General features: G+C 45.6%; 1 protein-coding gene across 1 annotated transcript in view; it reads left to right on the top strand.

Annotated features, from left to right (window-relative positions):
- drc1 (dynein regulatory complex subunit 1 homolog (Chlamydomonas)) overlaps nucleotides 1-15,537 on the top strand; it is a 51,180-nt gene that overhangs the window by 28,779 nt on the left and 6,864 nt on the right. The window contains exons 10-13 of the mRNA XM_078399350.1: nucleotides 593-828; nucleotides 2,728-2,915; nucleotides 5,485-5,574; nucleotides 10,784-10,873. Coding sequence (XP_078255476.1) covers nucleotides 593-828; nucleotides 2,728-2,915; nucleotides 5,485-5,574; nucleotides 10,784-10,873 — 604 coding nt within the window. The remainder of the gene's footprint in view (nucleotides 1-592; nucleotides 829-2,727; nucleotides 2,916-5,484; nucleotides 5,575-10,783; nucleotides 10,874-15,537) is intronic.

Raw genomic sequence — 15,537 nt, 5'->3', positions numbered from 1 at the left:
AACTCTGTGCCGTCCTTTTTTAAAAAAAATTGAGCAATATTTGAACGTCGTTAAATTTCTTTAAAGCTGCAGAGTTGAAATGTGATGTGGAGAAATTACTGCCCACTTAACTTGGCATAATTGGCCTCACACCTGAGCATCAAGTCACAATTAGTTTGATTAATTATTTAAGACCAATGTGTACTGATGAGCACATGATAAGCTTTTGTCCACACCAAGTCCATTTATGAAGTTATATGTATGTTTTAGATGTTGAGATGTTAAATTGTCATTATGTTTTTGGTTAGGTTGTGGCAAGAATGACATATTAAGTCTGATGAGTATCTCAGTTATACAGAGGAGTTTTTTAGACCTAAATTGATGATATTATAGAAAATAAGTTTGAGAACATTTCTGTAAATTGCTAGCATGCATTCGTGCAAATAGGTACATTTTGACTTAAGATCAAGAAAAAAAATTAACAAGTTCCAAGTAAAAGTAGAGAGAGGTCTATTTTTTGTTGATCTTCCAGACTATTAAAAAATGTTATTGCTGTTTAACATTTTTTTGCCAGTGGTTCAGAATATGAAAATCAGTACTTTTGCTTCAATAGGCATTTTGCTGCTGTCGATGCAAAGAAGTTTGAGGGCATTTGGTTGATGAATGAGGAAGAGGCAAAGGATCTGGTCAGAAAAGCCCTCGATGCTGATGAGCTGATACACAATCAACAGCTGGGCTTGACCTGGGCAATGCCAGAACTATGCTTCTTGAAGAATGTTGGACCAATCGTATCTTGCGCTAGGAAGAAAAAGTCAGCGGTCCAGCTTGCAGAAGAAGTTATTCTTGGAGGTAGGAAAATAAAAGTCAGTTTGTAACCCATATGTCGAAATATCCAAGGTAATTTTTGCAGAGCCGAATCTAACTTTAAGAAGCATAATGTTCTTGTAGCTTATTAGCTAATTAATATGATAGATATATTTAATTGTTGGTTTGTTTTTGAAGATGTTTCCTTCTGTGAAAACTGACAACAAAACGAATGAATGATTTAAAAAAAAATCACCCGTCTTTCTCTAAGGAAGCTTTCTGATGGCAAGATTAGAATGTTTGATCATTTGATCAGAAGTAAAGATATTCATTCACAACTCCTCAATAAGTAAGCAGTCAGTAGCTGCAAAGGGTCAACTAATGTTGCCCCGCATAATTGTAAGCAATGACTATCTTCAGTCTAGATAGGGAATATGAGGAAGGGGGAGAGGCTTTCTAGAGGTTACTAAAGTTGTAGAATTCAATGTTCATACCAGGGGTTGTAAGCTACACAAGCCTGTTCCTCCGATAAGGTCCTGTTCCTCCAATTTGTGTGTCACCTTACGTTGGCAATGGAGGAGGCCCAAGGCAGAAAGATCAGTATGGGAAGGGTAGTTAAAATGGTCAACTGCGAAGAAAATTCCAGAGAGAAAACATTTGTATGCACCCCAATTTCTCCATCTCCTTGTTTTGTAGAAAATGGTTATTTGCCTGTTAACCAATTGTGTCTCTCCCATTTGTGAAAACATCTCAGCATCTACCCTGTAAAGAACCCAGTTGTAAAAACCCAGTGTAAAAAAACTCGTTGCGAAGTTTTCAATAATTCACTCATTCTCTCTAATGCAAATGAATAATTAAACTGGCCGATGAGGTACCAGTCATGCACATCACATTGTCCTGATTGATTTTGCATTACTTTTGATGTTGGAGCTCCAACCATTTAGGGAAGCACAAAATATTTCTTGACACACTTGTAATCTGTGGTGGAAAGTGTTTGAGGTATCAGGCAGTGAGTTGCAGGATAATCAGCGTCTGAGCTACTGCGTTGTTCAAACATTTATATGGTTTTCTGTTAGATTTCTTGCCAACAGTGACTAGCAGATTGTTGATTGAAGGAGACTTGGTGTTTGTAATACTACTTGTCAAAGTTACGTGATTTGATTCTCTTGTTGAAGATAGCCACTCTTTGACCGGCCATTGGCTCTTGCTGCATTCGGTAATTTACTGGTTTGTTTGCAGAGAGCTGTGAAGGGAATGGAACATTGTACCATTATCTGCAAGCATCCCTGTATCTTATCTGATGAAGGAAAATGTATTGATGAAACAGCTGAAAATGTTCACTGTTCTGGGTAAATTCAGCAGTGAAGTCGTCCTCTGCTTGAGTGACTGACCTCTAATAACCACACCATTGGCTTTGTGGGAGTTATCAATTCAACCATTTAAATATTTCCCCATGGATTCAGTTTTCCTGGAACTCTTCAATGCTGCAGTCAATAAAAAGCTGCCTCCATGCCAACGGTAACAAGAGTCACTTTTGACGTTCAGCTATTTTGTTCATATTCGGCCAAGGCAGCACACATTGATGTACAGGTTATGGATTCTTAAATGTTGTTTGATGTCACTATTAGACAGGGTACGCAATAATTGGCCAGATTGGTTTTGTCCCAATAAATGTCTCATTATTATGCTTCATTCCTTTTTCTTCGAGTCATTGCGTAACTCGAAGAATGTAGTGGTGTGAATCTGGCTCTGAATGATAACAAAACGCAAATTTGATTTTATCTTTATCTTCAGCATTGCCCTGCAGTTTTCAGCAAATCAACAGAAAGTCAGTGCCCTTGCTACAGCTCCTTATTCTGATTTTATGCATTGACGTTGAAGCATGAGTTGTTATTGAAAGAAGAAAATTGACATGGATACTGTTCAAACATTTTTTTTTGACAGATCAACAGGCATGGAATTTCCAGGAAAAAGCAGGAAATGGAGAGAAATCATCGATGTGGAATGCCATTTTCCAAAATATTTGTTATTCGGCTAGTGAGGACAAAGCAATGGCACTGTGTGGTGGAAAACCTGGAGAAATCTCATTGAAAACAGTTAAAACATTGTTAGAAGTTTTGTGCGATGAAACAGTGAGTATCTGCTTTCAGAGTTTCATTTTATCAGCCCAGGTAGTCGATAGAATATTTAAAGTTTTTCTGGATATTAGTACAGTGCAGAATGCTTCTTTGCGTTATATTGTCTATCCCCTACTCCCAATTCCTCAGTCTACGCCGCATCTGCACCCGGGAAGAGGTGTTTCACACTAGGGCATCAGAGATGTCCTCATTCTTCGGGAAACGGGGCTTCCCATTATAGATGAGGCTCTCACTAGGACCTCTTCTATATCCCGCAGCTCCGCTCTTGCTCCCCCTCCCCCCATTCGTAACAAGGACAGAATCCCACTCGTTCTCACCTTCCACCCCATCAGCCAGCGTATCCAACAAATCATCCTCCAACATTTCCGTCACCTCCAACGGGACCCCACTACTGGCCACATCTTCCCATCCCCTCCCCTTTCTGTGTTCCGCAGAGACCGTTCCCTCCGTAACTCCCTGGTCCACTCGTCCATCCCTACCCAAACCACCCCATCCCCGGGCACTTTCCCCTGCAACTGCAGGAGATGCAACACCTGTCCCTTTACCTCCCCCCTCAACTCCATCCAAGGACCCAAACAGTCTTTCCAGGTGAGACAGAGGTTCACTTGCACCTCCTCCAACCTCATCTATTGTATCCGCTGCTCTAGATGTCAACTTCTTTACATCGGCAAAACCAAACGCAGGCTCGGCGATCGTTTCGCTCAACACCTTCGCTCAGTCCGCCTTAACCAACCTGATCTCCCGGTGGCTGAGCTCTTCAACTCCCCCTCCCACTCCCAGTCTGACCTTTCTGTCATGGGCCTCCTCCAGTGCCATAGTGAGGCCCACCGGAAATTGGAGGAACAACACCTCATATTTCGCTTGGGCAGCTTGCAGCCCAGCGGTATGAACATTGACCTCCAACTTCAGATAGTTCCTCTGTCCCTCTCTCCCCCCCCTCCCCTTCCCAGTTCTCTCTCTATCTTCCTGTCTCCACCTATATCCTTCCTTTGTCCCGCCCCCCTGACATCAGTCTGAAGAAGGGTCTCGACCCGAAATGTCACCCATTCCTTCTCTCCTGAGATGCTGCCTGACCTGCTGAGTTACTCCAGCATTTTGTGAATAATTGATTCACTACAAAGCAAGATTGTTGGGGACTGGCTTAAAATAAATTGACCATGCACCTAGCGTTAATGAGACAGCATTATATTTCTCCAACTGGTTTAGAAGTTTTTGGTTTAAAAGATACAGCACGGAAACAGGCCCTTCGGCCCACCGAGTCTGCACCGACCAGCGATCCCTGCACATTAGCATAAGCATACACAAACTAGGGACAATTTACATATACCAAGTATACAAATCCAAGCCAATTAATCTACAAACCTATGCTTATTATCTTGGAAACCAAAGATCACAGAGAAAACCCAGGCGGTCATGGGGAGAAAGTAGAAACTCCGTACAGGCAGCATCTGTGGTCGGGATCGAACCCGGGTCTCCGAAGCTGCAAGTGTTGTAAGGCAGCAACTCTACTGCTGCACCATTGTGCCGCCCTGTACTTCTGTGCTAATGTCAGGGCCCTCAATAAAACTTCAAAATTAACCTTTCTACCAAGGCAAGGACCCATTTCAAAAAACTTAATCTCCAACAAAAATCTATCTATACATCAAATAAATTAATGACTAGTTCCGATATTTTAAATCAATCTAAAATATATTAAATTAAGTTAGTTAATGTGGTAGGTGAGATAATCTTAATGAAATGCTTGTTTTTGGCATAAACCATGTTTACGCACTTAAAATTGCTGAGCTATATTTTATATCGCAAAGCATTATTATTTTTAGCATAGATGATTATTCACTAGTCATTACATAAATGGGTTTGAGTAGGCATTTTAGCCAAAATATTATTGGAATAGTTTTGCATTGATGAACACAGTTTGGATCCTGATTGTTAATTCCACCCAAAATGAAAATTACACTTGTTATTTCTCTAAATATAAAGTTTGTGTGACAAGGAAGGTCACTAACATACAAACATTTGAATTGGGAGGAATCATAGGCCGCATGCGCATGTCTGTTCTCCATTGAATAGGATCACAACTCATTTGACTGTAACCACATCTGTATTCTAGCCAAACTGTTGACATCTTTCTTCCCCTCTTTAAGTATCTACCTCTGCTTTAAATGTAGCCAAAGAATCTTCTAACAATATCTTTTTGAGGGGAATTGCTTCCAAAGCTCATGATGCTCCAAAAGAAGAAATTGCAAACTTTAATGGATGACCTGTTATTTTTATCATAGATTCTTAGATTCTTCCATAAGAGGAAATATCCTCTCTACATCCACTCTGTCATCACACAAATATACATTGCTTTTCCCAATTATAAAAAGTTAACTGCGGGTAAATGTTTTCTCGTGAGAATGAAGGCAGACAGTTCGTGGCTGTATTTTTGATTTGAGAACTATTTGGGTTATGAACATTTCTCATGAACAGAACCCTGTTGTCACCTGGGGAGGACCTGTCTTCATCCTGACAGAATTACACCACATTTAGAATTTAAAGTGACAATATTTTGTTTTTACAGGGATTCCTGATTGAAAGCAAACTTCTGAAAATTCTTAGTTCCCTGAAGCAAGATGAACAATCGCTAATTAAACTTGATGCCATATTTGCTGTAAGATTTTAAGATTTTGATAGGAATATTTTGAGCAGCCTTTATATTGTATGACACAATTATGTGGACACATGTTTCAATATTTCACATTATAATACTGCTTAATCATCCAGTCAATACACTGTACACTCTAAATTTATGGATCCTTGCCCTTATTGGAATGTTGTTACGGTAAGAGAGTATGAACTTTAGTGAAAGATTTATATGCCGATGGATAGGACTGGTGTCATTCAGTTTCTCACATGTTAATGCTCTTCAATGTGCACTGAAATTCAGTTCACTTCTGCAGCTAAGCTTGTTATTGGCTAATAGTTTGATCCCTTGCTCTGTTCCTGTGTACATGAGTCCTCTTCCTGAGGGTTGGACTGTCAGATCTGGCATCTACTGGGTTAAGAGCTGAGGACTGTCCAAGCATTATTTTTCTGGGTAGCTAAAATGAAAAGGCACAACTGTATGGTTTTAGTGGGGGGGAGAGGCAACAAAAGGCTGTGGGTGCAGCAAGCCCTTTCAGGTTTGTTGCTGCAATGTCTGGATTGATATAAAAATCCTTGTTCAATAATAAGTCTAAGATGTATGGTTGTAAGTAGAATCATAGATAGCTAGACAACATATTTCCTATAACATGGTGCCCAGAACTAAAATTCAATACTTAATACTCTGACTGATGGTCCAATGTGCCAAAAGCCTTTTTGACCACTCTATCTATTCGTGATATCAGATTCTATCTGACTATCAGATTCATGAGACACAAAATTAAATTGATCTTGGATTGGGAAGGGAGAGAGAACCTAACTGACTGTATTATCTATCTATCTATCTATCTATCTATCTATCTATCTATCTATCTATATACTACTAAAACTCAGATCTTGTAGCGTTGTTTGTATATATATTCCACTGATGTCGGCTGAAGGCAATTCCGGCAAAACGGTGAACCGTAGCGCCACGAATTTTGAACCGCATTAATCAGAATGCGGTTCGCTGCTGGAAAATGATGTTTTTATTTAATTCAGACGCATATTTTTTAAGTTACAGAGGTCTAAAGGTGCTGCCCCCCCTCATTTATCGAAGTTTTGACAGAAGGGGGGCGCTGCGGTCCGGCAGTGCTCAGTACGCATGCGCGGAATCTCCTCACTCAGTACTCAACACGCATGCGCGGCATCTCCTCACTCGCACCAAAACAATGGACGCCGTTAGCGGCGCGAGCCCGCGATCACCGGATCAACTCTCCTCTCTCCCCTTGCTTCTCTCCTCTCTCCCACACCCGGGAGAACATCTCCCCGCTATCCCCCCCCCTCCCCCCTCACACTCTCCCCCATCCACAAATACCGCAACATCTGTCATCAACAAACGGGTAAGAGTGGGGCTGGGGGAGGAGAGAATGGGGGGAGTGGGGACGGGCCCAACGGGCCCGCTTTGAACGGGCACACTTGTTCTAGTATACTATTAAAACTCAGATCTTGTATGTATATATATCACTGAGTGTCGGCTGAATTACGGCAATTGCGGCAAAACGGTGAACCGTAGCGACACGGTTTTTGTACCGCCTTAATCACCACGCGGTTCGCTGCTGGAAAATAATGTTTTTATTTAATTCGGTCGCATATTTTTTAAGTTACAGAGGTTTAAAAGTGCTGCCCCCCCTCATTTATCGAAGTTTTGACAGAAGGGGGGCGCTGCGGTGCGGCTGTGCTCAGTACGCATGCGCGGAATCTCCTCACTCTGTACTCAGCACGCATGCGCGGCATCTCCTCACTCGCACCAAAAAAATGGACGCCGTTAGCGGCGCAAGCCCGCGATCACCGGCTCACCTCTCCTCTCTCCCCTTGCTTCTCTCCTCTCTCCCACACCCGGGAGAACATCTCCCCGCTATCCCCCCCCCCCCGGGCCTTTGAATCACCCCCCCCCCCCCGGACCTTTCACTGATCAGATCCCCCGCACCCCCCCCCCGGGCCTTTAACTGATGCTAAGAGTGTGTCTGGGGGAGAGAAAATGGGGGGGGTCTGAGAATGGGGAATGGGACAACAGGGGTAGTGCGGAGGGGACTTGGTGGTGGGGGAAAGAGGGGTACTGGGAAAAGGGGAGGTCCATATCCCTCCCCTCTCACCCATCCCTCCCTCCCCCCCTCTCTCCCCACCCCTCCCTCCCTCCACAAATACCACCACATCTCTCATCACCCTCCCCCCCTCCCTCCCCCCTCCATCCTCAACACATCCCTCCCTCCACCACTCCCTCCCCCTCGATCACTCCACACCTCCCTCCCCCAAACCTCCCTCTCCCTCCCTCCCCCCTTCACTCCCTCCCCCCCTCCCGGATACAATGGAAACCCTAAGAGGACGGGCCAAAGGGGAGAGTGTGGGGAGAGTAAGAGTTGGGATGGGGGAGGAGAGAATGGGGGAGTGGGGAATGGGCCCAACGGGCCCACTTTGTCTAGTATATACTATTAAAACTCAGATCTTGTGTTATATTTATATATATGTTTCATGTTTTTAGTTTGTACCTATCAGTGATTTCGGCAAAACGGTAATCCGTCGCGCCACGGTTTTTGTACCGACTGAATCGCCAATCTCCTGGAAAACCGGCCGTGATATTTTCATTTAATTTGGTCGTATATATTTTAAATTCAAGATTCAAGATTCAAGATTCAAGATATCTTTATTTGTCATCCAAAAAACAAGTTTTTTGGACGAAATTTCGTCACCCACAGTCCAACAATAAGAGCAATAAAATAAGCAAATTACACAACCCCAACCAACACAAAACCCCCCAAAAAGAAACATCCATCACAGTGAGTCTCCTCCAGTCCCCTCCTCACTGTGATGGAAGGCCAGAATGTCTTTTCTCTTCCCCTGCCGTCTTCTCCTGCGGTCAGGCTGTTGTCGTTGCCATGTTCCAGGCTGCGCCGGACGGTGAAATGTCCGCAACGGGCCGACCCAAGCCCCGCTGCAAGTCGGGGCAGTCGTGGCTCCCGACATTGAAGCCCCCGCCGAGCAGAGAAAATTCCGTGGCCTATTTCAGGCCGCGCCGGACGGTGAAATATCCGCGGCGGGCCGACCCAAGCCCCGCGATCCGGGGCGGGCGAACACGCTGCCGCTGCCGGAGCTCCCGATGTCGGCATCCACGCGGCCCGAGCCTAAGGCGAGTCGCAGCCGCTCCCGCAGCCTCCGAGAACGGCCAGCTCCGCTGATGGTGAGTCTGGTCCGTGGGCTCAGCGAACCAGAGCCCTGGAGGCCGCCAGCTCCAGGAGTTGGGCCGATGGTAGGCCGCAGCAGGAACGGAGACACGGCCCAGAACACAAAGGTCGGGTCTCCGTTCGGAAGGGACACATATACAATTTTACAGTTCCCCCCCTCCCGCCCACATACACACATAGTACACAACCACAAAAACACCACATCACAACTACAATTAAGACAACAAAAACAACAAAAACACAAAGACAAATGGACTGTAGGTAAGCCGCAGCTGCTAGGGCAGCGCCGCCATCATCTCATTTTTTAACTGATTTATTGGTCTTCAGCGTGTGATGTCACAATGCCCCTGTGAGATGAGCTCGAGCTGTCCCCCTCCCCCCCCCCCCCCCCCCGTGGTATTCAGCGTGTGACGTCACAATCGACAAGCAGCTGCTATTGGGTGTCTACTATTTACAGAGGTTTTAAATTTACATTTTTTTATTTCTGACCTTTTTTTTCCAAGGTCTTCAGCTTGTGTGACATTGTTGCGAAGAGCACTTATATATCGCGGAGAGAGCTTACATATCGCCGTGAGAAGCACTTAGTCACCGGGAATGTTGCAAGAAAAGCACTATTTGTTTTAAAGTAGAGTTTATTGTTATTGCGAGTCACTTAACATACACAGAACAGCATGGGGCCACTATGCTCGTGGGCCACCGGGGCAGGTCTTTCGAAAAAAGCATTTAGAGTGTGTCTGGGGGAGAGAGAGAATGGGGGGGGTCTGAGAATGGGGACTGGGAGAGGGACAACAGGGGTCGTTGCGGAGGGGGCTTGATGGTGGGGGAAAGAGGGGTACTGGGAAAAGGGGAGGTCCCCCTTCCCCACTCAACCCCTTCCTTCCCCCCCTCCTTCCAACCTCCATCCCCAATCCCTCCTCCCCAACTCCCTCCCCACCTCCCTCACCCCTCCACCCCTAACTCCCCCCCATCCCTCCTTCCCTCCACCCCTCCCTCCTCCCTCCACCCTTCCATCCCTCTCCCCATCCCCCCTCATTCCACCCTCCCTCCACCCCTTCCGGTTACAATGGAAACCCTACGGGGACGGGCCCAACGGGGAAAGAGGGGTACTGGGAAAAGGGGAGGTCCCCCTCCCTCCCCCCTTCAACCCCTCCCCTCCCCCCCTCCCTCCCACATCCCTCCCCCCCTACCCCCTCCCTCCCCTCTCTCTCCCCCTCCCCTCCCCCTCCTCTCCCTCACCCTCCCCTCCTCCCTCCACACCTCCCTCCATCCCCCTTCCCTCCCTCCCCTCCTCCCGGTTACATTGAAAACCCTATGAGGACGGGCCCAACGGGGAAAGAGGGGTACTGGGAAAAGGGGAGGCCCCCTCCCTCCCCCTCCCCCCCTACCCCCTCCCTCCAATCTCTCTCCACCCTCCCCCACCTTCCCCACTCCCCCTCCCTCCCCCTCCCCTCCTCCCTCCACACCTCCCTCCTCCCTCCCTCCCCCTTCCCTCCCTCCACTCCTCCCGGTTACAATGGAAACCCTACGAGGACGGGCCCAACGGGGAAAGAGGGGTACTGGGAAAAGGGGAGGTCCCCCTCCCTCCCCCCTTCCCCCCTCCCTCCCCCCTTCCCCCCTCCCTCCCCCCTTCCCCCCTCCCTCCCCCCTTCCCCCCTCCCTCCCCCCTCCCTCCCCCCCTACCCCCCTCCCTCCCATCTCCCTCCCCCCCTACCCCCCTCCCTCCCATCTCCCTCCCCCCTCCACCCCTTCCCCCCTACCCACCATCCAACCCTCCCCTCCCACCCCCCTCCCCTCCCCGCTCCACACTTCCCTCCTCCTTCCCTCCCCCCCACTCCCCTCCCGGTTACAATGGAAACCCTACGAGGACGGGCCCAACGGGCACACTTGTGCTAGTCTATCATAAAATTGCAGTCGAAACTAAAGATTTTAATGGGGAGGGTAATATGATACTTTTGTTTGGGATATTTCTGATTTGAAGATTAAAATTTAAAATTCTAAATTATTTTCACCACACAGGCTTTGGGAATTGAAAATGAAGATGATATCATCAAACTGACAGAGTTTTTTATAAAGAATTGTGAAACATCCAAGTATGAATTGGATAAGGTAAGGTAACTGCATTTTCAGGTACAAAATCGTTCGGTCATACTCGGTATCTGAAAAAATTTGGTTTAGAACAACATTTGCTAGAGTTTTGTTACATCGCGGCTGATTTACTTTATTTGCTAACAGTTGGATGTGATGCATCCTATTTTGAGAAATGTAAATACACATGCAAAAGTGAACTCATTATATTGTATGATCATTGCAAGTGATGACTTTGTAAGTTTTTGTAGCAAATGCATTGATTTAGGCTGGATTCATATAAGAATACAAAGCAATGTGGCTCCACCTCAAATGAAGCAGGAAATCTGCTAACCATTTGGCCATTAACCATTCAAAAATGAATTTGCAATGGGTACTTGCTACTTGACTTGACATTATTTATATTATGTTTATGGCAAGGATACCCTTGACTTTGTACTTTCAGCTGGGTGATGTGGTTATGAAAGAAGAGGTCTTTGCCTTAATGCAATAGTGAGCTGCTGTTCAAGAACCACTGGTGAAACTTGAGCACAAATTTTAGTTGGACATTTTGATTTAGAATTTAAACATTTTCAGAACTATTAACTGGGAAAGTCATGAAATGAATGGTCTGCTCCCTTGAATTCTAATGACCAAAAGCAGGAATGTGGAAGGGTCTCGTCCCAAACTATGTCCATTTCCCTCCACACACACTGCCTGACCTGCTGAGTTTGTTTATTGCTCCAGATTCTTGCATCTACTGTCTTTTGTGTCTCCAAAAATTAAATTATCTTGGTTATTTATTTCATATTTATTTGATATGCACAAATTAGTTTATTCCTTCAACCTAACAGTGAGAATAAAAACATTTAATTGTGCAGTGCATGAAAGGACTATATAAACAGACTTATTACTGTTTCATTTTTTCCTCCAGCTGCTGCAAGGAGTTAATGTTGACCAGATTGATATATTTTATAGTTTATTACTCTTGGTGTTGCAGAATTGCTTTTGAAGATTCAATGAGTCTTTGAGGATTTCTACTGCAATCTTTATCTGTTTTCAAAGGGGGTATGACTCCTCAGTCCACAAAATCACCCACTAACCCCTGTCTCACCACAATCCCTCTCTTTATACTGGCTATCTACCCCCTCCACTGCAGGGTTCCAACTCAAAATGTCGACAATTCCTTCTCCCCCCCCCCCCCCCCCCCCCCCCCCCATTCCCCCAGCACTCACAGATGCTGCTTAACCTGCTGAAGTCCCCCAGTGGTGAGGAATGCACAGAGCTTGTCGGGGAGGCACAGAAACGACTACGGGACTGGTTGGAATCGGTAAACTGGGCGATATTCAAGGACTCCAAGTTCCTCCGTAGAGGAACCAACGAGAGAGCAGGCTATTCTAGACTGGGTATTGAGTAATGAGGAAGGGTTAGTTAGCAGTCTTGATGTGCGTGGCCCCTTGGGCAAGAGTGACCATAATATGGTTGAGTTCTTCATTAGGATGGAGAGTGACTTAGTTAATTCAGAAACAACGGTTCTGAACTTAAAGAAAGGTAACTTTGAGGGCATGAGACGTTAATTGGCCAAGATAGACTGTCAATTGATTCTTAAAGGGCTGACGGTGGATATGCAATGGAAAGCATTCAAAGACCGCATGGATGAACTACAACAATTGTTCATCCCAGTTTGGCAAAAGAATAAATCAGGGAAGGTAGTGCATCCGTGGCTAACAAGGGAGATTAGGAATAGTATCAAAACAAAAGATGAAGCGTACAAATTAGCAAGAAAAAGCAGCCTACCAAAGGACTGGAAGAAATTCAGAGTCCAGCAGAGGAGGACAAAGGGCTTAATTAGGAAAGGGAAAATAGATTATGAAAGAAAACTGGCAGGGAACATAAAAACTGACTGCAAAAGCTTTTATAGATATGCGAAGAGAAAAAGATTAGTTAAAACAAATGTAGGTCCCTTGCAGTCAGAAACAGGTGAATTGATCATGGGGAACAAGGACATGGCAGACCAATTGAATAACTACTTTGGTTCTATCTTCACTAAGGAAGACATAAATAATCTGCCGGAAATAGCAGGGGACCGGGGGTCAAATGAGATGGAGGAACTGAGTGAAATCCAGGTTAGTCGCGAAGTGGTGTTAGCTAAATTGAATGGATTAAAGGCAGATAAATCCCCAGGGCCAGATAGGCTGCATCCCAGAGTGCTTAAGGAGGTAGCCCCAGAAATAGTGGATGCATTAGTGATAATTTTTCAAAACACTTTGGATTCTGGAGTAGTTCCTGAGGATTGGAGGGTAGCTAATGTAACCCCACTTTTCAAAAAGGGAGGGAGAGAGAAAACGGGGAATTACAGACCAGTTAGTCTAACATCGGTAGTGGGGAAAATGCTTGAGTCAGTTATTAGAGATGGGATAGCAGCACATTTGGAAAGTGGTGAAATCATTGAACAAAGTCAGCATGGATTTATGAAAGGTAAATCATGTCTGACGAATCTTTATAGAATTTTTCGAGGATGTAACTAGTAGAGTGGATAAGGGAGAACCAGTGGATGTGTTATATCTGGACTTCCAGAAGGCTTTTGACAAGGTCCCACATAAGAGATTAGTATGCAAACTTAAAGCACATGGTATTGTGTGTTCAGTATTGAGGTGGATAGAGAACTGGCTGGCAGACAGGAAGCAAAGAGTAGGAATAAACGGGTCCTTTTCAGAATGGCAGGCAGTGACTAATGGGGTACCGCAAGGCTCAGTGCTGGGACCCCAGCTATTTACAATATATATTAATGATTTGGACGAGGGAATTGAATGCAACATCTCCAAGTTTGCGGATGACACGAAGCTGGGGGGCAGTGTTAGCTGTGAGGAGGATGCTAGGAGGCTGCAACCTGACTTGGATAGGTTAGGTGAGTGGGCAAAGGCATGGCAGATGCAGTATAATATGGATAAATGTGAGGTTATCCACTTTGATGGCAAGAACAGGAAAGCAGACTATTATCTGAATGGTGGCCAATTAGGAGAAGGGGAAATGCAACGAGGCCTGGGTGTCGTGGTACACCAGTCATTGAAAGTAGGCATGCAGGTGCAGCAGGCAGTGAAGAAAGCAAATGGTATGTTGGCATTCATAGCGAGGGGATTTGAGTATAGGAGCAGGGAGGTTCTGCTGTAGTTGTACAGGGCATTGGTGAGACCACACCTGGAGTATTACGTACAGTTTTGGTCTCCTAATCTGAGAAAAGACATTCTTGCCATGGAGGAGTACAGAGAAGGTTCACCAGATTGATTCCTGGGATGGCAGGACTTTCATATGAAGAAAGACTGGATAGACTCAGCTTGCACTCGCTGGAATTTAGAAGATTGAGGGGGGATCTTATAGAAACTTACAAAATTCTTAAGGGGTTGGACAGGCTAGATGCAGGAAGATTGTTCCCGATGTTGGGGAAGTCCAGAACAAGGGGTCACAGTTTAAGGATAAGGGGGAAGTCTTTTAGGACCGAGATGAGAACGTTTTTTTTCACACAGAGAGTGGTGAATCTGTGGAATTCTCTGCCACAGAAGGTAGTTGAGGCCAGTTCATTGGCTATATTTAAGAGGGAGTTAGATGTGGCCCTTGTGGCTAAAGGGATCGGGGGTATGGAGAGAAGGCAGGTATGGGATACTGAGTTGGATGATCAGGCATGATCATATTGAATGGAGCTGCAGGCTCGAAGGGCCGAATGGCCTACTCCTGCACCTATTTTCTATGTTTCTATGACTCGACAACAGACTTGAATGAATATGCCGCAGTTGTTACTGACTTCATAAGAAAATGTGTGGAGCACTGTGTTACCATGAAAACCATCAGAGTGTTCCCCAACTAAAGGCCTTGGATGAACCAGGAGGTCCACATTCTTCCGAGGACCAGATCTCGGACATTCAAGTCTGATGACGTAGTGCTATACAAGGTCCAGATACGACCTTGACAAGGCTATCAAAAAGACGAAAACGAACTCACTCCAACCTGGAGTATGAGGCAGATGTTCATCAGCTGTGCCAGGGCTTGCATGCCATTGCTTCTTACAAGGTGAAATCAGGGGGCAGCTAAAGTGACAGCGAAGCATCACTCCCAGATGAGCTCAATGTACTTTGTGCACGCTTTGACAGAGAGAACACTGTTGTGGCTTCCCGGGCCCCCATAGCCCGCAGATGATATTACAATTTCAGTCACAAAACTAACGTCAGAAGATCCTTCAGGAGGGTATACCTGGTTGTGTTCTTAAAACCTGTGCAGACCAACTGGCTGGAGTTTTCGTGGACATCTTTAACCTCTCATTACTGAAGTCTGAGGTTCCCATCTGCTTCAAAGGGGCATTAATGATACCGGTACCCAAGAAGAGTAAGGAGACGTTCCTCAATGACGACCAACTCGTGGCATTAATGTCCATGGTGACGAAGTGCTTTGAGAGGTTGGTTATGGTACATATCCTTCCTCAATAAGAACCTGGAGCCACTACAGTTTGCCTACTGCAACCGCAGGTCGAGAATATGATCTCGCTAACTGCACTATGCATTGGACCACTTGGACAATAGCAACACAAACGTCAGGCTGTTGTTCATAGATTACAGCTGGGTGTTAAACACCATCGTCCCCTCCAAGTGCACGGATCTGGGTCTCTGCATATTATCCCACTGTAACTGGATCGTCGATGGAATGGAAAACACTGA

The sequence above is a fragment of the Rhinoraja longicauda genome, chromosome 5, assembly GCF_053455715.1.
Source record: "Rhinoraja longicauda isolate Sanriku21f chromosome 5, sRhiLon1.1, whole genome shotgun sequence".
NCBI classification, from domain to species: domain Eukaryota; kingdom Metazoa; phylum Chordata; class Chondrichthyes; order Rajiformes; family Arhynchobatidae; genus Rhinoraja; species Rhinoraja longicauda.
The sequence above is the reverse complement of the archived record's forward strand: the minus strand, read 5'-3'. Positions and strand labels throughout refer to the sequence as shown.